At 36.4% G+C, this 23,789-nt stretch overlaps 3 protein-coding genes across 6 annotated transcripts in view; 1 reads left to right on the top strand and 2 right to left on the bottom strand.

Annotated features, from left to right (window-relative positions):
* cfap54 (cilia and flagella associated protein 54) overlaps positions 1–8,110 on the bottom strand; it is a 30,746-nt gene extending 22,636 nt beyond the window's left edge. The window contains exons 1-23 of the mRNA XM_067391068.1: positions 7,962–8,110; positions 7,729–7,834; positions 7,463–7,606; positions 7,200–7,368; positions 7,055–7,113; positions 6,183–6,326; positions 5,952–6,065; positions 5,743–5,844; positions 5,464–5,656; positions 5,123–5,218; positions 4,930–5,042; positions 4,728–4,854; positions 4,381–4,466; positions 4,161–4,298; positions 3,845–3,992; positions 2,255–2,316; positions 1,947–2,072; positions 1,691–1,838; positions 1,528–1,605; positions 1,337–1,458; positions 1,061–1,243; positions 848–940; positions 570–755 (exon numbers count right to left, since the gene is read on the bottom strand). Coding sequence (XP_067247169.1) covers positions 570–755; positions 848–940; positions 1,061–1,243; positions 1,337–1,458; positions 1,528–1,605; positions 1,691–1,838; positions 1,947–2,072; positions 2,255–2,316; positions 3,845–3,992; positions 4,161–4,298; positions 4,381–4,466; positions 4,728–4,854; positions 4,930–5,042; positions 5,123–5,218; positions 5,464–5,656; positions 5,743–5,844; positions 5,952–6,065; positions 6,183–6,326; positions 7,055–7,113; positions 7,200–7,368; positions 7,463–7,606; positions 7,729–7,834; positions 7,962–8,110 — 2,886 coding nt within the window. The remainder of the gene's footprint in view (positions 1–569; positions 756–847; positions 941–1,060; positions 1,244–1,336; positions 1,459–1,527; positions 1,606–1,690; positions 1,839–1,946; positions 2,073–2,254; positions 2,317–3,844; positions 3,993–4,160; positions 4,299–4,380; positions 4,467–4,727; positions 4,855–4,929; positions 5,043–5,122; positions 5,219–5,463; positions 5,657–5,742; positions 5,845–5,951; positions 6,066–6,182; positions 6,327–7,054; positions 7,114–7,199; positions 7,369–7,462; positions 7,607–7,728; positions 7,835–7,961) is intronic.
* Positions 8,111–16,744: 8,634 nt separating this feature from the next.
* Positions 16,745–18,342, top strand: sco2 (synthesis of cytochrome C oxidase 2). Its single transcript, XM_067391067.1, has 2 exons — positions 16,745–16,835; positions 17,438–18,342. The coding sequence occupies exon 2, from the start codon at positions 17,446–17,448 to the stop codon at positions 18,292–18,294; it is 849 nt and encodes a 282-aa protein (XP_067247168.1). The 5' UTR covers positions 16,745–16,835; positions 17,438–17,445; the 3' UTR covers positions 18,295–18,342.
* Positions 18,343–18,685: 343 nt separating this feature from the next.
* The window catches only part of ncaph2 (non-SMC condensin II complex, subunit H2), a 44,235-nt gene continuing 39,131 nt past the window's right edge, over positions 18,686–23,789 (bottom strand). For 3 of the 4 annotated variants that reach the window (XM_067392012.1, XM_067392011.1, XM_067392013.1), the window contains 16 exons: positions 23,699–23,760; positions 23,538–23,613; positions 23,376–23,441; positions 23,081–23,160; positions 22,711–22,877; positions 22,093–22,211; positions 21,918–21,992; positions 21,705–21,774; positions 21,475–21,576; positions 21,346–21,390; positions 21,182–21,252; positions 20,580–20,676; positions 20,275–20,414; positions 20,079–20,180; positions 19,790–19,939; positions 18,687–19,316 (listed from right to left, as the gene is read on the bottom strand). In XM_067392012.1, coding sequence (XP_067248113.1) covers positions 19,173–19,316; positions 19,790–19,939; positions 20,079–20,180; positions 20,275–20,414; positions 20,580–20,676; positions 21,182–21,252; positions 21,346–21,390; positions 21,475–21,576; positions 21,705–21,774; positions 21,918–21,992; positions 22,093–22,211; positions 22,711–22,877; positions 23,081–23,160; positions 23,376–23,441; positions 23,538–23,613; positions 23,699–23,760 — 1,566 coding nt within the window. In that variant the 3' untranslated portion in view covers positions 18,687–19,172. Of the gene's footprint in view, positions 19,317–19,789; positions 19,940–20,078; positions 20,181–20,274; positions 20,415–20,579; positions 20,677–21,181; positions 21,253–21,345; positions 21,391–21,474; positions 21,577–21,704; positions 21,775–21,917; positions 21,993–22,092; positions 22,212–22,710; positions 22,878–23,080; positions 23,161–23,375; positions 23,442–23,537; positions 23,614–23,698; positions 23,761–23,789 lie in introns of all 4 variants that reach the window. The other variant, XM_067392014.1, reaches the window with a different exon arrangement.

Below are 23,789 nucleotides of genomic sequence, written 5' to 3'. Positions count from 1 at the left end.
ATGTAATCACGTTGGAAAGGTCACACAGAAAAGGCGGAAAACCTCATTTTCTCCTCCAACTTCAAAATTGTCCGACATTGTTGTTTAACCTTTTATGTAAAGGCCATTTGACTTGGTCTTTGCATGTTTGCTTTTTGAACACTGGGTGTGACCTTTCCAACTTGATTTCGTAATGCGTAAAGACCTGGACGCGCATCGCAGAGCTAGTGCAAGACGAGCATTTGTAGTTAAAAAAGTACATACATTTTAATTTTTCTTTAGAAAATGACCAGTCGTTTCACTAGATAAGACCCTTATTCCTTGGCTGGATTGTGTAGAACCCTTTGAAGCTGCAGTTTGGACCTTCAAACCATTGGTAACCGTTGAAGTCCATTATACGGAGAAAAATCCTGGTATGTTTGCCTCAAAAACCTAAATTTCTTTTCAACTGAAGAAAGAAAGATATGAACATCTTGGATGACATGGGGGTGAGTAAATTACCAGGGAATTTTAATTCTGAAGTGAACTAATCCTTTAAGGTATGTGGATGGATATTTCGGGAGACACACAAAAAATTCTGATCCATGTACCTGAGCTATGTGGGCCCAGGCTGTTAGCAGTGGTAGAGGCAAGGAGGCCAGTAGAGGCCTGGTGGTCTCTCCAATGGCTCCGCCCACCATTTTGCCCTGAGCATCAAAAGCAGCCACTGCAAAAATGTACTTCTTATCAGGTTTCAACCCGCTTACGTGAAGTAAACATTCACCTTTGGCAGGTATCTGATTGAAACACAAAGTTACATGAATTTACAATACAGACATTAAGTAAGATGAATTAATTATCTGATATGTCAAAGTGCCATTATCCCTACCATTTCTCCAGTCCCACATAGGTAGCAGTCTTTAAGTCGTACTTTTAGGTTGACACCCTCTGCATCTCTTGCATAAATACAATACCAGCTAACCTAGATCAAGATAAAAGTGAATCGATGTTTTTCAGCTTTTATACCTGAATATCAAAGTGAATAAATCCGAAAAGGCATTGACTGATTTCAAAATTATGCTTATAGAGAAAATGTGACAACCTCCTCCTCCAGTGCATATGGTGCAGGTGTGAAGATCATGGAGCGGTTGGATCGTGTCAGGAGTATTGGGGTTGGTGGTGGCTGTCTCTTCTCTGCCAGTCCTAAGCTGCTCTCTGAAGGAAATGTGCAAATAGCCAGCCTCCTCTCTTCCAGCTCAGCTTTCTCCATCAGCGTTATGGTCTCCTGGAGAGAAGAAGAAAGAGTTATCTGAAAATCAAAACCAGCAGCACGATGTGATATGGCACCAAATGTTTAGAGTTGACATCAAATACTAACCTCAAGTATTTTCTTGGTCTCTCGGCTAGTCTGATCCTTCTTGAATGTCAATAAGGCCTTCTGCGCCAGGAAAACACTCTTAGAGATCTTGTTCTTCTTGATTTTTTCAAGTACAGCAGAGTCTGTTAAGGAGTAAATCTGGGTAAAACTGACATACTGTTTTGTTCATGTTACATTGTTTTGAAACTCACCTTCTTCAGGTCTATTTGTTTCTGAGGTCTTCATTCGATTAGTGTGTGACTTCTTATTCTCCATCAGACTCATCTCTTCTGAAGAGAACAAATATGATGCATTCAGTGACATGCTTAAAAATGTCTTTCACCCAGATGTTGAAAGGTTGCACATATCTCTGACCTGGCCAGGAGTCCGATAGTTTGAGAGCGAGTCTGTGCTGGACGACCAGTAGTTCTAGGTGTAAATCCATGGAAAGGGCAGTAAGGTCAGTGGTACTGCTGTTCTCTGGGATTCTGCTGCTCTTGGAACTCTTGTAGTTACCAAACTTCTGTGGTTAAGACAGCAGTCACATCTTATAAAGCATGCCTACTATATCTATAGTAACAGGAAGTAAAAGAGCTTCTGTTGTAGGATGTAAAACTTGGTATGTTCTTGCCTGCATGAATAACTTGTCAAAGACAGCATAATCCCCATAAAGTGACCTGGCCCTGCCTCTGGACACACAATCCATACCTCGTTCCACTAAATCCAATGCAGTCTGCAGCTGTTCCGTTCGGGACCTCTGAAGACATGTTAAAAATATAGTTTTATTATGGTTAAATCCTGACACAATCCTGCGTTCTCAGATTCTATGGTAATTTTACTTGTTTAAATTATTCAAAATGTTGAATCTGATGATGCTGAATTGCTTATACACTTTCAGTAGGATTTTATCTTCTATTTCTACTTTGTAGCACAACATACCATGAACAGGGAGCTTGGAGATTTTCTAACAGGGATAGACTCTTCACTATCTACAGTGGTGGCTACAACAACAAAAAAAAACACAAAGAAAAATACTTAAATACACATAACCATTCAAAAAACCATTTTCTATTTTAATATATTTTAAAAATTATTTTATTTAATTTATTCCTGTGATGTCAAAGCTTTCACCAGTCATTACTCCAGTCAAGGGTTAGTTCGCCCAATTTTGAAAATTCTGTCTTTAATTACTTTAGCCTCATGTCGCTCCAAATCTGCAAGACTTTCGTTCTTCTTCAGGGCACAAATGAAAATCTTTTTAATGAAATCTGAGAGCTTTCTGTCCCTCCATTGACAGCCTATCACACAACAACCACTTTCAAGCCCCAGAAAGGTAGAAAAAACATCATTAAAGTAATCAATGTGACTCCAGAGGTTTAAATGCTATTTTATGAAGCGATGCAAGTGCTTTGTTTGTGCAAAAAAAACATAATTTACCACTTTATTTACAAAATATTAATCTTCAGCATCTGTTCACGTGAGCACCACGTGTGTGTTGTGCTAATGCGAGAGCAGACGTTGTTGCATAAACACGCATTGTGAGATTAATATTTTGTAAATAAAGTGGTAAATTATGTTTTTTTTTCCACAAACAAAGCCCTTGCAAAGTGTCAGTTACGTAGGCTGTCAATGGAGGGACAGAAAGCTCTCAGATTTCATAAAAAAAGATCTTCATTTGTGTGCAGCAGATGAACGAATGTCTTACGGGTTTGGAATGACATGAGGGTGAGTAATTAATGACAGAATTTTCATTTTTGGGTGAACTAACCCTTTCAGAAATTGATTTAATATGTTGATTTGGTGTTCAAGAAACATTTCTAATCATTATCAATGTTAAAAACAGTTGTGCTGTTCAGTATTATTGACCAATTTAATGCATCCTTGCTGAAGTATTAATTTCTTTAAAAAAACCTTACTGATCCCAAATATATACGTCGGCATTATCTGTGCAAAATACCTCTTTTTTTATGTGTTTGTATTCAGAAAGAGCAAGCACAACAAATGTTGGTCTGGATGCGTCCATCTTACTTTCCAACCTGTGTACTAAAACGTGGTCAACTCAGATGTGATGACATTCCCAGCCCCAACATCCCTCTTCTGAGGTAAATGGAACACAGCAATTTGGTTGTTAAGTCTGATGTCACGTGGCAGCGCTTCCGGGTCCTAACGCTCTCATCTCATACCACAAGAAAACAACAAATGGTGCTAATATACACACACGATGTGGTTTAATACTACAAAAAAAATAAATAATCATAACCTTTATCTCCATACCAAAATTCCAGATGGCCAGACAATGATTCATCTTTTTTAAATCATTAAAATAGTAATGTCTGTGACGCTGTGAGCACAGAGACTGTTTTGTAGACTGCAAGTATTTAAAATGTTTAACTTTTTAAAATGATTGATGTTTAATATGAATAAATAGCGCTCATAAGCGGCCGTCGATGGCATTCTCAAGTGAAACGAGTCGAGGCTGGGACCTGGAAACGGCGTTCTTTACGTCACGACTTAACAAGCGGATAGTACCTGTTTTTCTCCCGGACTGTGGGGCATCCATGCTGCTTTCCAACACCATGGCAATTCTGAGAGTCATTTCAGCCACTAATAAGAAGTCTACTACAGCCAGCTGGTGCTCATGGGCCACTTCACACAGCAAGAGCAGGGTCTCCACCCACTACAGAACAAAACAATACACAAAAACACACACTCTCATATTTTGGTTTCAGCAACTTATGTTACAAAGCAGCAGCTCCATGATTGCTTTTTTAAAATGTACAGAGCATTCATGTCAAAGCAATCAAGTCGCTCATAAAGCATTTTAGATTTATGTTTGAATAATAACCTGGTCTTGGTTTGCCATCCTTCCCCGGTAGTGCACAGGGTCATAGTGTCTCATCTGCGCTCTTTGAAAAACTGTTTTGCATTTAGCCCAAAAGAAGAGCACGATGTCCAACACTAAGTCTGCATCTGGCTGGATATCCTATTTGCACACAAATACACAACATCAACTTACCAACGACAGCTCCATGACCTCTTCAGAGAGTGTGAGAGAAAGATCTGACCTTGTCTGTCCTGCAGACACAAGTATGAAGTGTCTGAATAAGATTGAAAAATTCTTCTGTCATGATTGCTGGACCAATATTCTTGTCTGTAATAAAAAAAAAAAAGGATTGTTTATTTTTGGTTTAAATAAAGATTTTTATATAAGTTAAAAAAAAAAGTATGTTAAAAATACTTTTTATGTTTAAAAATATTTTTATTGTTTTTATTTATATAAAAAATACATGAAAAACAATTGAAAAAATTAATTAATTAATTAAATCTTGAGTCTACTTTGTTTAAAATGATTATTTGCTTGTCTTTTTCTATGAGTGAATTCATCAAATTCTACATAAAGAATGATTAGTACCAGCTTGACCATCAAAAGCAGCATCTTTCATGGTGAATTTTACTCTTTGAGTGGAAAACAAACGCTCCACAGCTTCCAAAAGCCTCAGTTCCTGCTCATACTTCCTAAACGGGCGGCCATCCATGTTCTGTGAACAGGCCAAGAAAGAGAACTAAGACAGCAGTCTGGCTGGCTTTTTAAGCTGTATCACAGATGTACTTACAGCTAACGCTGACATAAGTGCAGAAGACAGCGAGCTGAACGTGCTCCACTGTTCATATCTGAACAGCTGCTTCACAAACTTCACTGCAGCATCTACTGCAATCTTACTATTTCCTGAGAGACACAAAATAGAGACCCTGAGCAAACACAAATTAAAGTGAATAGAGTGATGGAGAATGAATGCAAGGACTCACCAGCGACAGCCGTGTCAAAGAGAGAGGAAGTAGGAGTGACTGCATTCACAGAGGGAGGCATGCTCTCATCAAAAGTGTGTTCAGAATCACCAAATCCTGCAAAAAAAGAGAGATTTATACTAGTCTAGTGCTTTTGTACTTAGTGATTTATACTAGTCTAGTGCAATTAATCAATTAATTGCAATTAATTGCATCTTGCATAATAGTTTGTGTTTACATAATATACTGTATTATGTAAACACAAACTTTTGTCTTAGATGCGATTAATTGCGATTTATCTATTTGACAGCACTAAATTACACTCTACAATTCATATGGGCAGAGAGGACAAAAAAGTTTACCGGACAACAAGCTAGTGCCAGCCGAAATGAGCTCCAGTATCACATCCTGGACCTCGAATTCTTCAGGCATGCCGGTCTGCAGAGGCCTGACAGAGCTGTCCTGTAGAGCTTCCAGCACAGCCAGAAACCGAGCAGCATTTCCCTCAAACATCTCCATCAGGATACGCTCGGTTGGTGTGCGAGGCCATGGAGTCTATGGAGAGAAATAAAGAAACAGATAGAAGAGATATTAGAGAAGAACTAGGTAAAAGAGGCACTTATTAAAAAGTGAGTACTCACTAGCTGTAGCTCTTTCAAAGTGCCCTTCTGTTTGGGTTTGAAGAGGCCTTTTGGTTTCCTGCGGGGTTCGAACACTGACCGCTTAAACACCATCACTGCAAGCTTCTCTCCGTTAATGGAGCAAGAACATGATTCAAGACAGGCATGAAAATATGTGTCAAGTAAACTATGAAAACAACAGCATGCTTCATTTAGGCTACAATTCTCACTTTTATTGTCGCCTCCTTATAAGCTTGCTGGGTCTCAGATGACACTTGGGAGCCAGTCATCTCCTCCAGCTTGGCCAGTTCGCTGATCTTGCTAAGGGCTCGGCGCGCAAACACCTAACGCCAGGTAACAACAAGAGGCAAGAAGGACAGAATGCGGTCCCTGATATCAGTCATAAAGCAATACGATGATTTCCCGAGCAACTTTAGACATTGTTTTTGTGTGAAACCTACCTCTGCCTGAACTGAAGCAGAGTCATGAAAGTAACATTCACACACAGCACAGTAAAGTGTGGCCCTCCATGGCAGGAAGTTGGCAGTCAGCAGAGTAACAGAGGTCTCTAGACATGTGCATGCCCAAAGTAAGTACTCTAAAACCTAAACGAAGAACAATTTTTTTTTTACAAAAAGTACTTGCTCCAAACATAACTTAATTTGTATGTTGCTGTTTTATTCATATCCACCAATATTATTATTTCATTTTTTTACTCTTTTCCCCTTTTTCTTTTTTATTGTATAACAACCTGAGGTAAACAAAATTAGACCAGCATGGTAATCTTGAAATATGCATAAGGTTTAGATACATTATCATTCAAAAATTTGGGGTCAATAAGATTTTTTTTTTTTAAATCTCTAATGCTCAAATAGGCTGCATTTATGTGATCAAAAAAAATAGTAAAAACCGTAATATTGTGAAATGTTATTACAACTTAAAATTTTAATATATTTTAAATGTTTTAATTTTTTATATTAAAGCTGACTTTTATGCATCAATAATCATGATCCTTCAGAAATCATTCTAATATTTGCTGTTCAGGAAACATTTGTTATTATTATCAGTGTTGAAAACAGTAGTGCTGCTTAATATTTTTGTGGAAATGTTTTTTTCAGGATTCTCTGATGAATGGAAAGTTAAAAAAAACAGCATTTATTTGAAATAGATTTTTTTTTTTAACAATGTAAACATTTAAAATTCTATTTCAAATAAATGTTCTGTTCTTTTGAAAAAAAAAGTTGTACAGACCCAAACTTTTAAACAGTAGTGTATATTCTTAAAAGTGTTACAAAACATGTAAACTCATCGATAAAGGCATATTTTTGAGAACCTGTGAAGAATGGCCTGCTGACATCAGGAACCTGCATATGTTATACATGTGTAACGAGCCTGAGGAAATATAGAAAACAAGTCACATCACCAATTATTGTCGGTGTGATATGAACAGCACCCAGATGTATTGCTTCTGAAGGTACCATTGTACAGGATCCAGCATAAACTTTCATCAGGCAGAACGGCCTGCATCAGAATGCGCACAAATCCCAGGATGCTCAGCAACTTTTGAACCCCTCTCTGGTCTGGCAGTGCACTTTTCTCTCTCTCCAAATGGAAGATGCACTGGCATTCTCCCTGAAGAGCACGAAACTAAAAGACACACAGAGATCAAAGGTCATTCATTATGAATCAAACCACACAATTTATTAAAGAAACTAAAAGCGAGTAAATGTACTTCTCTAACCGTAAGTCGGGCTCTCTTTGAATCAAAGCCGTCTGAGAAGAAGTACTGCTTGAAGTGCTCCACATCTCGTATGCTTTCCAGGCTTTGTGTGCCAAACTGCTGCAGATAGAGTCTGTATCCCTGCCACAGAGCAAGCCTGTATAGCTTATAATAAATGATATAAAGGAAACATTATATCAATAATTGAATGAAAACGAAATGCATTAGCAAAATACATTTTGAAGTACCTGTGACAAAAAAAAGAGGTAAAAATTCAGTGTCCTTACCTTGGTGTCAAGGAGAAAATCTGCAGTTTGCAACAGGCGCTCTTCGAAATAAGAGGGAGGAAGGCGAGATTTATACTTGTTCCATGTTTCAAACAGTTTTATGGACCTGTCAGTTAACAAAGTACATTAATTATACTTACACATCAATAAAATAATATAAAACATAATACAAAACACCAATAAACTGGAGTTTGTTGAAGATTTTAGTTCTTTTTCTCTTGTTTTCCTCCTACCCTCTGGAGTAGGATCGGTAGTCGTCGTTCGGCGAGCATGAAAGTTTCTTTATATGCGCTTTAAACTCTTTTAAGTCACTTTGAAAAGCGTACAGTACAGGGTTGCTTTTATCCAGGGGTCCGTAGTAGGATGCTGGTGAAGGGTCCATGTTTCCAACTGCGCGTGCGAGGCGAGCTACTGTGTTTGAATCCGTTGTTATGGTTATGACGCGCGCTCCAGTCTGCTCTGGGCACAACCATGCGCGTGCATGTGTGCACCATGTAATGTCAAGAAATTGATGCCAATCTTCTGACTGTAAGTTATTCAGAAATACATTAAAATGCAGTTGATATAAAATTGACGTAAACACGCATCTTCTATGATAAACACAATTTCTACATTAATTTTGTTTGTTTTTGTTTGCTTTCCCTGTGTGTTGGATGTAAAACTATTTATGCGCGATACAATTTCAAAAAAAAAAAAAAAAAAAAAAATATATATATATATATATATATATATATATATATATATATATATATATATATATATATATATATATATATATATATATATATATATAATGTAAAATTGTAAAGGTTAATTCATATATATATATATATATATATATATATATATATATATATTTTTTTTTTTTTTTTTTTTTTTTACATTATTTATCTTTATCATCTAGTTCTAGTGGCTTTTTGGAAACACTTTTAATGACGAATCTACCAATATGTGTATAACTTTTGCCATCACTCTGTAAAAGTAACCGTTACAAAAAACAATAGATACCTGTATCTATTGATATTTTAAATAGTTAGATGTAATTATTATTATTATTTCTTTCTTTTCTTTATTGTTTATTGTGTGTTGTGTGTATATGATTGTGTATTATTGCAGCTTTAAGTCCAAAACAAATTTCCCGATAAGGACAATAAAGTATACTCTAACTCTAATAACAAATATTAATTATTTTTACTAAGTAATATAACATGTATAATAGTTATATATTATTAAAAAGAATATTTTTCAAATCTACAGGATCGACAGTTTATGCTGTCAATGAATCTGCGAGCTCGAAACACAAGACTTGCGCCTCTTGAATGGAAAATGTACATAACATATCGCATGCGGAGCTCAAGTTTGATGAAGAATCAGCTAAAGGAAAAAGCTACAGGAAGGTATAATGTAAAAAGTATATTAGAATGTGGCAATAATGACCAAGAAAGAAAATATTTGTTTAATTTCCTAAGGGGGACTGGAAGGTTAACAAGTGCTAACAAAAACAAACGACAGCAGGTGGCAGTAATGCAACATTTTTGATGCTAACAACCGTAAAACAAAGGAAGAAGAGCTCAAATTCGTATCTTTCAGTGAAGACAGACGACTGTCAACCCTGGGTTATTAAAATTTAAACGTTTTTTAATGTAATTTTGCTAATATAACACGAGTTTGCACCGACCAAGATAGTCGCAGCTTGTCATTGCGTTGGAAGCAGGAGAAATGGGCAAGAATAAAGATCTGAGCGACTTTGACAAGGGCCAAATTTATATGGCAAGGCGACTGGGTCAGAGTGTCTCAGAAGCGGCAAAGCTTATGGACTGCTCCCGGTCAGCAGTGGTGAAAATTTACCAACAGTGGTCCGAGGAGGAACAAACCACAAACCTGCCACAGCGCGCTCGCCCAAGACTCATTAATGCACGAGGAAAACTAAGACTAACCCATCTGATCCGAGACAACAGAAAGACTACTGTGGCACAAGTCACACAAAATGTCAATGATGGTAATGTGAAGAAAGTGTCACAAAACAGGGGGCTGCGTAGGTCGATCCGCGGCGCCTCCTCCTCGGAACCTACATTACTAGAAGGATCTGCTTTGGAAGAATGCGAAGGACCAACAAAAGATAGGTATCATTATGTATTTGTTTATTTATGGGTTCCTGCACAGATAGATAACTAAGCATTATTCCAGTGAATAAACAGATTGTGATGACGTTTTGCACACTATTATGTTGTTATATTGATGATACATACTGGTATAGGGGTGTTACAGTCCTTTTTCTGGAGATTTGCCTGCAGAGTTTAGCTCAAACCCTGAATAAACAGCTGATGAAGCAGGTAATCAAGGTCTTTTCATTTGAAAATGTAAGCGTAGGATGCAGATCTGCAGGATTCAGAACCTTGATTAAAATTGTAGGTTGTCAAGCACATTTGCAATTAAGTGCTCAGCTCACTCCACTCTTTTCTCTTTGTCTCTAACAGTTGTGAGGATGAGGAGAGGACTCAAAAGACAAGTGATGTTATGGAGAATCCTGTCATGGAGGATTGAAATGGCAATCTTTTGTTACATTTTAAAAGTTTTTACTGTCACATCAATTTGATGCTGAATAATAATAAAACAATCTTACTGCCCCCACAAATGCAAAATTGTACTTACTTTTTTTCCTGAGAATCTGCTTCTGTACTTTCATTAATCCAAGGATGCTCAGCAACGTTTGAACCCCTCTCTGATCTGGCAGTGCACTTTTCCTTCTCTCAAAATACTGGCATTTTCCCTGAAGAGCACGAAACTAAAAGACACACAGAGATCAAAGGTCATTCATTATGAATCAAGCCACACAATTTATTAAAGAAACTAAAAGCGAGTAAATGTACTTCTCTAACCGTAAGTCGGGCTCTCTTTGAATCAAAGCCTTCTGAGAAGAAGCACTGCTCCACATCTCGTATGCTTTCCAGGTTTTGTGTACAAAACTGCTGCAGATAGAGTCTGTACCCCTGCCAGAGAGCAAGCCTGTATAGCTTATAAGAAATGATAAAGAATATTTATATAAAGGAAACATGATATCAATAATTAAATGAAAACGAAATGCATTAGAGTCATTCCACGAAACGGGTACGATTTGAGTCCCTCTGGCCTTTTTCAGTGTATTTTATCACCAACATATATTTTTAAAAGCTTTTTGTATTAATTGAAATGTCTCCTTTAATAATGTTTAAAGACATGACATACATTTTATCTTTATATTAGAAATTATTTAGTTTTTTTCAGTTGGCACCACCTATTTTGTCCCTCAAGGCCTTCTATGAAAGTGTACTTGGGATATGAATAATAAAATGAGAAAAAAGACCATTCATTTTCCCATTCCCATAAATATCCATCTGTGCTTTTTTGCTGGTAATGTTTTTTCATGATTATTCATTAAAATCACATTATTTAGTTCCGTTCCTCAGTAAACTCGTTACACAAATCATTCTCCCCCTATAAAAATAATGAACCGATACCTATGTGACATCTTTAATAGGAAGTGACATCATAGAAGTCTTCTGAACAACATTGTGAGCAGACACGGGCAAGTTACCACTTTCTTTAATAATTATAACTAAATTACATCAATTAAAGACAGAAAACTATTACTTCTGAAAATTATCTTTGTAATTTCAACATTATTCATGATTTCTTAATATCATGCATGTCATGCGCTCTCCATTAATTCACTAGATTTAGAGCAGTGGCCAATTTGGGCAAAAAAATCACACCTACATTTTTATTATTATTTTTTGCTGTGTTTATGAAAAAGTAATTTAATTGAATTCTGTCTGAAATGTTCATAAGAATACTGAAGTTAAGCCTTTGATAAAAAATGATGAGGTTACTTTCACAAAAAGTGCCCATTTATGGCTTTAGTATAGCAAAAGTGTGAGAGTTTATGTAACTTTTATATTTGCAATTACTGAATTAGTGTGAGGGTCATCTGATTAATTGGAAAATGTTGATTTTATCACAAATGCATTTTATAATAATACTCAGAGAGCTTCCATAGTGTCCATAACTTAAAACAATGACCAATAATAATAGGGATTTGATGCCTGAGATGGGACAATATGTTTTTCTGGAAGTTAAATATGACATTAATGTTGTGGGGTGTTCAGAAAAGTAATACATTTTGGTAAAAAAAAAATATATATATAAAAATGTGTAAGTCCAAATCATACCGGTTTCATGGAATGACTCATTAGCAAAATACATTTTGAAGTACCTGTGGCGTAAAAAACAAGAGGTAAAAATTCAGTGTCCTTACCTTGGTGTCAAGGAGGAAAGCTGCAGTTTGCAACAGGCGCTCTTCGAAATAAGAGGGAGGAAGGCGAGATTTATACCAGTTTTATGGACCTGTGAGTTCACAAAGTACATTAATTATACTTACACATCAATAAAATAATATAAAACATAAATACACAAAACCAAATCTGTACAAGTCTGACTCAAATCATTAAAGTGCAATTTATATATAATTGACATTGAGACGCATTTTCTGTGATGAACATAAACACAGTTTCTAGATCCATTTTGTTTGCTTTCCTTGTGTGTTGGATGTAAAACTATGTTATATGCGATACAATTTCTATACCATAAAAAAATGAATAAACCTTTCCAACATTTCCACTCAACTATTCATCTTTATCAACCTAGTGGCTTTTCGGCGACGCATTTAATGACAAATATTAATACTTAGTAATATAACATGAACAATATTTATATATTATTTTTAAATAATATTTTTCAAATTGCTGCAATTTTACACGATCAACAGTTCATGCTGTCAATGAATCTGCGAGCTCGAAACACAAGACTTGCGCCTCTTGAATGTAGATAACATCGCATAGCTACAGGAAATGGATACAGGAGAGTATAATGTAAAAATTATAGTAAAATGTGAGAATAATGACCAAGAAAGGATATTTGTTTGATTTCCTAAGGAAGGACGAATCTAATACAAGTGCTAAGTTAAACAAATGACAGCAGGTGGCAGTAATGCAACATTTTGGATGCCAACTACCATAACACACAAAGAAAGAAAAAGAGCTCAAGTTTTGTATCTTGTGAGGATAGACGACTGGCAACGCCGGGTTATTAACATTTAAACGCACTTTAAATTTGATTTTGCTAATATAACACGAGTCCTGTATTTGCACCGACCAAGATAGTGGTTAAAAAATCGCAGCTGGTCATTGTTATTATAATCAACGCGTTGGATGCAGGAGAAATGGGCAAGAATAAAGATCTGAGCGACTTTGACAAGGGACAAATTGTTATGGCAAGGCGACTGGGTCAGAGTCTTTCTGAAACGGCAAAGCTTGTGGATTGCTCCCGGTCAGCAGTGGTGAAAATTTACCAACAGTGGTCCGAGGAGGGACAACCCACAAACCGGCGACAGGGTGTTGGGCGTCCGAGGCTCATCGATTTAAGAGGGCAACTAAGACTAACCCATCTGATCCGAGACAACAGAAAGCCTACTGTGGCACAAGTCACGCAAAATTTTAATGATGGTAATGTGAAGAAAGTGTCTCAATACACAGTGCATCGCACTCTGCTGCGTATGGGGCTGCGTAGGTCGATCCGCTGCGCCTCCAGCGCGCAACCTACATTACTAGAAGGATCTGCTTTGGAAGCATGCGAAGGACCAACAGAAGATGGGTATAATTATGTATTTGTTTATTTATTGGTTCTTGCAAAGATAGATAACTAAGCATTATTCCAGCATTATTGCACCGATAGATAATTATTCCAGTGAATAAAGAGATTGTTATGAGGTTTTGCACACTCTTTTTATATTCATGATACATACTGGTAATAGGGGTGTTATAGTCCTGTTTCTGGAGATTTGCCTTCAGAGTTTAGCTCAAACCCTGAATAAACAGCTGATGAACCAGGTAATCAAGGTCTTCTCTGCTGAAAAAAACAGCATATGCTGGTTAAGGTAGGTTTTGAAGCTGGTATGCTGGTTTGAGCTGGTCCTGGACCAGCTTAGGACCAGCATGGACCAGCATTGGACCAGGGGTGCATTTCCTGAAAGCATCATTAGCCAACAATGGTCATAAGTCCCACTGAACTCTATTGGTAATGATGGAACTTGCGACCATAGTTAGCTTTGGGAAACTCACCCCAGCATGGACCAGCATAGGACCAGCTTTGGACCAGCATAGACCAGCATCGGACCAGGGGTGCATTCCCAAAAGCATCGTTAGATAACAATGGTCATAAGTCCCATTGAACTCTATTGGTAATGATGGAACTTGTGACCATAGTTCGCTTTGGGAAACGCACCCCAGCATGGACCAGCATACGACCAGCATTGGACCAGCATAGGACCAGCATTGGACCAACATTGGACTAGCATTGGACCAGCATTGGACCAGGGGTGCATTCCCAAAAGCATTGTTAGATAACAATGGTCGTAAGTCCCGTTGAACTCTATTGGTAATGATGGAACTTGCGACCATATTTCGCTATGGCAATCACACCCCAGCATGGACCAGCATAGGACCAGCATGGACCAGGGGTGCGTTCCCAAAAGCATTGTTAGCCAACTGTGGTCGTAAGTGCCATTGAACTCTATTGGTAACGATGGAACTTGGAACCATAGTTCGCTGTGGGAAACGCACCCCAGCATGGACCAGCATAAACCAGCTCAAACTAGCATACTAGCTCTAAAATCTACCTTACCAGCATATGCTGTTTTTTTTCAGCAGGGTTTTCACTTGAAAAATGAAAGCGTAGGATGCAGATCTCCAGGATTCAGAACCTTGATTAAAATAGATTGTCAAGCACATTTTTACTCATGTGCTCAGCTCACTCCACTCATTTCTCTTTGTCTCCATCAGTTGTTCTGAGGATGTTGAGACTAAAGAGGACTCAAATGGCATGTGATGTCTTGGAGCATCCTGCGAGAAACAACTAACCTTTCACATCATATGCCGAAGGCCCTCTCATGTAGAGCTCTCCTGAGAATCTGCTTCTGTACTTTCAGACAATGAAATTACAAGAAAGGTCTCATAGTATTACCAGTATAAGTAGGTCCAGTCTTACCCCATTTGTGCCCAAATTTTTTCTGAATGGTTTCATGCATATAGTCGTGTTAATATTGTCATATGAGAAGATGTTCTGCATTTATTTTCCCCAGTTTTTTTTTTTTTTTCTTCTTGAAAATCTTATTTGAATGTGCAGCAGCTATAGTTGCTTGTTAAGCAAATGTGTTGTATGCACCCCTCAATGTAAAATTTAACTACGAGGAGAACATTTGGCATCTAACTCAAAATAACTGCTTTCAACAGATCAATCTTTAATCATAAACAGATTCATTATGTATAAAAGTCAAAGAACATTCAATATGAACCCAAAAAGGCTGCATCTATCTTATAATCTCTTGAATATGAACAAACAACAAATCCTGTCTTAAAGTAGTTGAACAAAGTGCAGCTATTAAGTTGCCCCAACAGGGCAGAGTGTATCAAGAAGTTAAAGGAAAATAAATAGAATGAAGAAAAAATTACATGGGACATGGGGGTGGGACAGTAGAGCTGTGGAAAGATTGCTCTCTCATTTCCTTTTGACAGATTTATTCATTTTATTCTATTTATAGAGATGTCAGTTAAAGGGTCAAGTTACTTTAAGTTGGGTTGAAAATGGACAAACCCAGCAGTTGGGTTAAATGTTTGCCCAATGTGCTGTGTAGTTTTATTTAACTCAACAATTGTTTAAAAATTACTGCATTGCTTGCTTAAAATTAACCCAAAGTATGTTGGAAATTAACATTTATTACTATGTTTAATAAATTAGCATTTATTAATAAGTTAAATGAATAATAATTAAACAGACATATATTAAATTGCTTATTAATAAATGTTCACCTTTTGATTATTATTGTTGCCACTAGTAATTATGTCTAATTTTTAATTTCCAACATATTTTGGGTTAATTTTAAGTCAGCCATATAATAATTTTTAAACAATAGTTGAGTTTAATAAAACTGCCCAGCACACTGGGCAAACACTTAACCCAACTTTAATAACACATTATTAGAGTGTATGTTTTAGGTGGGATATTATGAAAGCAAAAAGCACTAAACAAGACCGATAATAACCATGATTTATTAATCTATCCACAGTATACCCCATTTCCCCATGATATATGTAGCCTACTAGTCATTTTCCCAACGGCAACTATAGCTGCCGCTTGGACTTTTGACTGAGTATACAAAAAACTATAGATCTCTTGTAAGACTTGTTTTGTTTGGATGTTTATAGAGACCTTCATGATTATGTAGATATATATATATATATATATGTCAGCAAAATATATTTATTAGTAACATGAAATTATGTTTCTATGGGAGGGTTTGCCTTCGCCATGCTTCCTGGAAGTAGGGGTAGGAAGTTGACAGCCTCATGTGACAGGAAGGAAGTGAATACCTTTTTTTGTTTGTCCTTGAAATCCTTTATTAGGTTGTTTTCTTGCATGTCATTGAGACATAAAACATGGATAACATCTAGAAAAATACTTGGGAAAGGAAAAGGACAACTATACACTGTTGCCTGTGGGGTAAAATGATCCGTAGTCTCATCTGTAAAAGAAAATAACTTTTAGATTCACAAGGAAAAATATGTATTCCTGTTTTGCTTGTTTTTCTTGTGTGTTGGATGTAAAACAGTGTATATGCTCTACAGTTTCTAAACCATGATAAATGAATAAACCTTTTCAATTTTACACATTTCCACTCGACTATTCATCTTTGTCAACCTGCCATCTAGTGGCTTTTCAGAAACACTTTTAATGACGAATCTACCAATATTTTTTATATTACATAAGAACATTTTATATATATATATATATATATATATATATATATATATATATATATATATATATATATATATATATATATAATTATTTAAAATAATATTTTTTTTTCAAATCACAGCTAATCTACACGATCAACGGTTTATGCTGTAAATGAATCTGCGACCTCGAAACGCAAGTCACACGCCGCTTGAATGTTGTACAATGTACATGTCACATGGGGATCTTGTAGTGAGGACAGACGACCGTAACCGAAGGTTTAGTAACATTTAAACGTATTTTGACTGTTATTTTGCTTATATAACACGAGTCCTGTATTTGCGCCGACCAAACATAGTGGTTTAAAGTCTAATTATTTTCCGTAGAGCTAGCTTGCTAACATTATCATTGACATATCACAGAAGGCTAGTGTTTACAGTACGTTATGGAATACGGGTATTTCACCGTCAGTTTTAATTATATATATATATATATATATATATATATATATATATATATATATATATATATATATATATATATATATATATATATATATGTCGATTTATTAGTTTTCAGTGAAACACAATCAAAACAATCCAGATAAACTGCAATTAACAGTATTAGAAAAATAAGAAAAAAAATGTTATAAAAGTTTTGTACAATCTCATATACACAGGTACAGGCCAGGGGTGTTTTAGTCCTGTTTGAACCTGATGAACCAGATAATCAAGGTCTTTTTTATTAAAAATTAAAGCATGTCGGTCTGTATGAAGGCAGATCTCCAGGATTCAGAACCTTGATTAAAATTGAAGATTGTCAAGCACATTTGTACTCCATTGCTCAGCTCACTCCACTCTTTTCTCTTTGTCTCCATCAGTTCTGAGGATGTTGAGATTCGGCTGCCTCAGAGGACTCAAATGGCATGTGAAGTCATGGAGCATCCTGGAGTCAACAACGAGAGAAACAACTAACCTTTCACATCAGTCCCACTTTAGAACATCAGCTCGATGTTTTCCTCTACCACATTTATTTGGAGAACAAAGAGCTTTTTACTCTCAAGGCTCCTCTAAAACTCCAAACTCGTCGCCAGGGATCAAACTGCGTACACGTTTGGTGGTGTCGCTGCTTTTCGGAGGTGGTATTATTGGTACATGGTGGTATGTGTACCATGAGAAACAACAGAGGATCCGGATGCAGAGACTGGAGCAGTTGAGGAAAGTGGCTGTCGGACAGGGAGACTTCCATCTGTTGGATCACACAGGACAGCGCAGGACCAAACGTGACTTCCTGGGCCATTGGGTGCTCTTGTACTTTGGCTTCACCCACTGCCCAGATATCTGCCCTGACGAACTGGATAAAATGACCGACGTGGTGCGTATTCTGGATAAAGACCCTAGCCTACCCCCTGTCCAGCCACTTTTTGTCACTGTTGACCCTGAGAGAGATGACGTGGCTGCTATGGCCAAATACGTGAAAGATTTCCATCCACGGCTGGTTGGATTGACAGGTACTGCGGAAGAAGTGAAGCAGGCAGGACGGGATTATAGGGTTTATGCCAGCGCTGGTCCTAAAGATGAGGATGGGGATTATATTGTGGACCACACCATCATCATCTACCTGGTTAACCCAGACGGACTCTTCCTGGACTACTACAATAGAATGAAAAATGACACCCAGATTGCTGAGAGTATACGCAATCACATGAAACATTATGTTAAATTATTTCCAGATTAATCTGAGGAGAAATACGTGTTTGCACAATAAAGCTCTATTTCACAAGGATGATCAACCGCATCCTAGTACCTTATTTGCATAATTAACAGTGTTAAGTAAAAATAAAACTATTAAAAATATTTTTTTGTAATTGAAATCAAATATTCCATGGAAACTTTAAAAATGAGAAACATTTGCAACTAACTGAAATAAGTTTAACTAAAATTAAAATGAAAACTGGAAAATATTAAAATTAAAAGCCAATTCAAAACATTCATAAATACTATAATAGTACAGATTTGTAGGGTAAATTTGTTTTCTTTAGCAGGTTGTGCAGTCAATTAAAACTACATATAATAGCACTAACTGAGGACTGTTATTTATCCAAACTATAACACAGATTTCATACTTCTCATTGCTACTAAATGCTAGTGACATCTGATATTTACTTACATCAAACACAAAAATGACTTCTTTGTAGCACTATTTATTTTTTATGTGTAATTCTTCGATAATTATATAAAAATGGTTTAGATACTGTACAGACATGCAGTTTGAAAAGTGTCCAAAAATGCATTTGAACAGACTTTTATCATAATTTTAGACATTTAGGCTTTTTAAAATGAAAAGCAGGTCTCATTTGCATTGCAGTTTATCAAAACACCTGTTATTTCTTCATCTCAGGACTCAAATTCATCCATGCGTGTTTACAGACCAAATTCAAATGTAAGTGCAGTGCTCAATATCAGAATACATGTTTGAATTACCCGACTAAAAACAGAACAGAAAAGCATAGAAAGTCTTTCTGTGGTGTTTATCTCTTGGATGTTTTCTGTGATAAACAGCTTCTGTTTGAGGCCAAATGTAAGAGATGATAAGCAATAAAAAGAGGTAAAAGGTCAGGGAATATCTGTAGCAGAAGGTGCGTTGTAGGTTTTGAGACGTTCATGAGCCCTCTGTGTAGTCAGTAATGTGAGCTCCATTGTATCTACGCTGTCTTCAAGTCCCTCCTCCTTGTCAATCTCCACTGTGTAATCATTGGCCTGTAACGGAAAAGTAGCGTCAGGTCATAAACTGCAATTTTTGTTTTAAAAGATGAACAGAGCCCTGCACATTACATACGGACAAAAATATTTATGCCATAGTAAATCTTGGCTACGGATTAAGCATTCGTTCAAACAATTTTTAGGAAATCGTGGCTAGGTTGAACTACTAGGTCCTCATGTTTTGATTTAACTAAAACAAAGGAACAAATTATTACAACGTGGCCATGATTTAGTGAATCAAGGGAACAAATTACTATATTTTGCACACAATTTACTTAAAACAAGGGAAGGAATTAGTAAAACGTGCCAACATCAGTAAATCGTGGGCTCCATATAAATGACTCAAGTCCCTGCAAAAATGTTAATCTAAGAAATTAAAGTTGTTCAAGATGGCACAGATAACCTGGTAATGCATAACTAAACTCAGACTTGGGTTAGTAGTACCAGCAGTCACTTCTCTGTGTACCCACCAGCTGTAGCGCGGCCAGCATGTATCTGCAGGCTTCTGTGTTCTCCTTGCCTTTGACAACAAAGGCAAACGATTTTTTCACCCCCACGCTAGAGAGTGCCTGGACAATTCTGCCTCCATACTCATGAATATCGAAAGCAGGACAGGTCTCCTGTACAAAAAAATAAAAAATGCACCAAAATTTTAGATACGTAATGGAGTTAAACTGCAACCAGTAATTCCCTATATTTATTCTTTATGCAGTGAATTTAATTGGAAATATTATAATCTGTTACATCATGCCACATTACCTGGGCAGCAAGATGAGGGTTGATTCCATCCTCCCATTCCTTGACTCTTCGAGATAACGCCGTCTCCTGTGCATATTTCTGAGAGTTCACCAGAAACAGATCCTACATAGAGAGAAATCAGAATGAATAAACTACCATGGTCCCATTTATTGAATATTATTCTAATGGAAATCAATCGTAAGCTTAGCTTTCATACCACACTCTTCTTGACCAGATCTTCATAACTCATCCGGCTCATATGCAAGTCTTGGAAAATCTGCTCCTGTTCTCCAAGGCGATCTGCAGGTTCTATTTCATCAACCAAGTTGTCATGTTCCTGATCTGAAAAGTCCTCGCCTGAATAAAATTGAAGGAATACCAGAAATGTTTATGTTTGGTGCATTTTAAACAATAGTTTTAAGATCCATTTCAATTAATTAACAGTGAAAGGGAATAAAAATCTAGAATCTAGGAAAATCTTGGATGATTTTGAGCGAATCCATGTTAGTGTGTGCATCTCACCCTCTACATCTGGATGTCGGACCATCTCGACCTGGTCCTCAAGATTCTCTGGTTCCAAGTAAGTTTTCTTTAACTCCTCATCGGAGACGAAAACACCCTGAATAGAAAATACCTTGGGTTACATGACACATTATTTTTTTAATGAGTCTTAATTTATTTGATATATAAAATACAGTAAAAAACATAATATTGTGAAATATTATTTAAATGAGCTATTATCTATTCTAATACATTTTAAAGTGTAATTTATTTATTGAATTTTCAGCAGCCATTACTCTAGTGTCACATGACCCTTCAGAAGTCAATCTAAAATGCTGATTTGGTGCTCAAGAAACATTAATATTCTTATCAATGTTGAAAACAGTTCTGCTGGTTAATATTTTTGCAGAAACCGTGATATATTTTTCTTCAGGATTCTTTGATGAAAAGAAAGATCATAAGAACAGCATTTATTTGAAATAGTAATCTTTTGTAACATTATAAATGTCTTTATGGTCACATTTTTAAATTTGATGCATTCTTGCTGAATAAAAATTAATTTCATTAAAAAAAAATCTGGAAAAAAAAAAAAAACACACACACAAACTCAAAATTATACTTACCCTTTTCCTGAGAATCTGCTTCTGTACTTTCAGACGCTGATCCATTTTACTCACAAACATGTAATTAAGGTCTGCAATAAAAAAAAAAAAAAACGTTATTATTCGTATATATTAAAACAATATGTAAAACTTTATTTATATAGCACAACGCCTCAGATTATTACCAGGAAAAGTAGGTCCATTCTTAAGCTTGCGATCTGCAGTCTCAACTGCAAAAGAAAATAACCTCTCTTAGATTCACAAGAAAAATATAAAGTTTGTTCATTTTCAACAACCTGATAAAAATAACTTACAGGCTTTAGAGTACCAGCTGCCAAAGTCCTGCAGTTTTGAAGGACTCTTCCTCTTCCTTTTTCCAGACTCTTCAAGACCTGCTGGCACTTTATAACACTTGCCTAGAGAGCAAAGATGAAAATATAACTCCAACAGCAAAAAGTCACATTGAAAAAGATTAATTAACCGAGTTATTTTAAGAGGAAATGTCAATATACATGTCCTAAAGGACATCAGATGGAGGACACACCTGTTTTGAGAGGTTTGTCCTCCCCAAAAACAGCATATGGGTCATGCCATTTCCAAGGGTCCTCAATTTCCTGGAAAATGCACATGCAATTGTATTGTGAGGCTATGATTATGCAACATCATGAAAGGATAATTTAACATGTGAACATGGTTACTGGATTAAGTTTAAGTGTGAAGAAAAGAGGGCATTTTATGTCAGTGCACCACTCTATACCTTGGGCTGCTTAGATTCCTCTGAAATTGGCTGTTCTGCAGGTCTCGGTCTCAGCATCCTCCCCTCACTGGGAGCCTAAAACAAATAAAAGGGGAAAACTTTACATTGAACAGACAGTTTCACAAAAGCGAAACATTACTAATGTCAACATTTAAATCACAAAGTGTTCGAATACCTGATGCCTTTCCACCCACTCCACGGACTCCACCTCCATCCCATGATCTTCCAGTGGAGGAAGAACCTCAGCACCACCGTCCTCTTCATCGTAACCACCATCAACCTCAGCAACACCTTCTGAACACCAGATGACAAGAATTAGATAAAAACAAAATAGACCAGTCTGGTAATTTGTTAGTCTTGAACTAGGAATAAGGTTTAGGTAAACTATCATTCATAAGTTTGGGGTCAGTAAGATCTTTTAAAATGTTTTTGAAAGAAGTCTCATATGCTCACCCTGTAAGGCTGATTTATTTTATATAAATACAGTAAAACCAGTAATATTGTGAAATATTATTGCAATTTAAAATAACTGCTTTCTATTTTAATATATTTTAAATGTAATCTATTCCTATGATGTCAAAGCTGAATTTTCAGCATCATTACTCCAGTCTTCAGTGTCACATGATCCTTCAGAAATCATGCTGATTTGCTGCTCAAGAAACATTTCTTATTATTATCAATGTTGACAACAGTTGTGCTGCTTAATATTTTTGAAATTTGTTATATTTTTCCATTAAAAAAAAAAAACCCACATTGGTACAGATTGCCACACGCAAGAAGTCTGTGTCCTCACCTGTCTGTAAGGGCACAGGTGCATGTACAGAGAAGTTGTGCTGGATTTCTGCAACCTCCTTGAGGAAGTGAGCATGGGAAGAGCCCAGACGCATTAATCCAGCTTCATCCATGGTGAAATTATTAATTCGGAAATCCTTACAGCTGCCAAGAAGCTCCCCTTTAAGACTAGAGAATAACGATTAACAAACATTTTGGCAAAGCGTTTTACTTTGTTTACGTATAAACTTCCTTTTCTCCAACTGAACCAGACATATATAAATACAGATATTTCCCTGAATTGGTACTACTGGGCTGAATGACCAGTCATATTACAGATGGAACTTGTGTGCAAACTTTTTATTTGTCTGTGTGAGTCAGAGTGTCTTTACCTGAGAAGGGGGTATTTCTGCTTCTCATGCGATTCTGCAGGTATGAGAGATTCAGGAGGGAGACGGATAATCTTCACTGGCTAAAGAAGAATAAGGAAGAATTAGACCCAGAAAAACCAGGACATCTGCAGAACATTTACATATTTAGTAAAATTACTTAATATCAAAAACATATATTATTATATTTCAATCTTACCCAGTAAAGAGACGCAAACTAAGAATAATGTGGATATCTAATTTACACATTAAACTGTAAAAACAAAAAACAAACTTTCTGGGGTGAAACCCAACTCACCTCTGTTGGATCTTTCATTGTTATATTCTGAGAGTTGCCATTCTCATCCTGTTCAATCTCATCAAACTGCATAAAAAATAAAAAAAACCCTCATTCACTTACAGATTGATAAATATGTTACATTTTGTTTAAGGTAACAAGTGTTAACGCTCATTTACACACCTCACAATCGTCACCTTCATTGCCTGAAGGGGCTTTTTCTTGGTTTCCATCTGAAGAAGAACCTTGTTTATCACGTCTGTTGAGATAAGCACAAATAGCATGTCAACAAACCCATTTAACAGAATAAACAGAAATTTAAGGTCCAAGACAATAACACCTACTTCTTGTTTTTGTTAGAGATGTAGTCCAATGTTTGAAACACCAGAGTGTGAAGGAGCTCCACCTAGATATTCAGAATAATTTTGTAAAGAA

This window comes from Chanodichthys erythropterus, chromosome 8 (assembly GCF_024489055.1).
Source record: "Chanodichthys erythropterus isolate Z2021 chromosome 8, ASM2448905v1, whole genome shotgun sequence".
Classification (NCBI taxonomy): domain Eukaryota; kingdom Metazoa; phylum Chordata; class Actinopteri; order Cypriniformes; family Xenocyprididae; genus Chanodichthys; species Chanodichthys erythropterus.
Note: the sequence above shows the minus strand (reverse complement) of the source record. Positions and strands in the feature narration are given on the sequence as shown.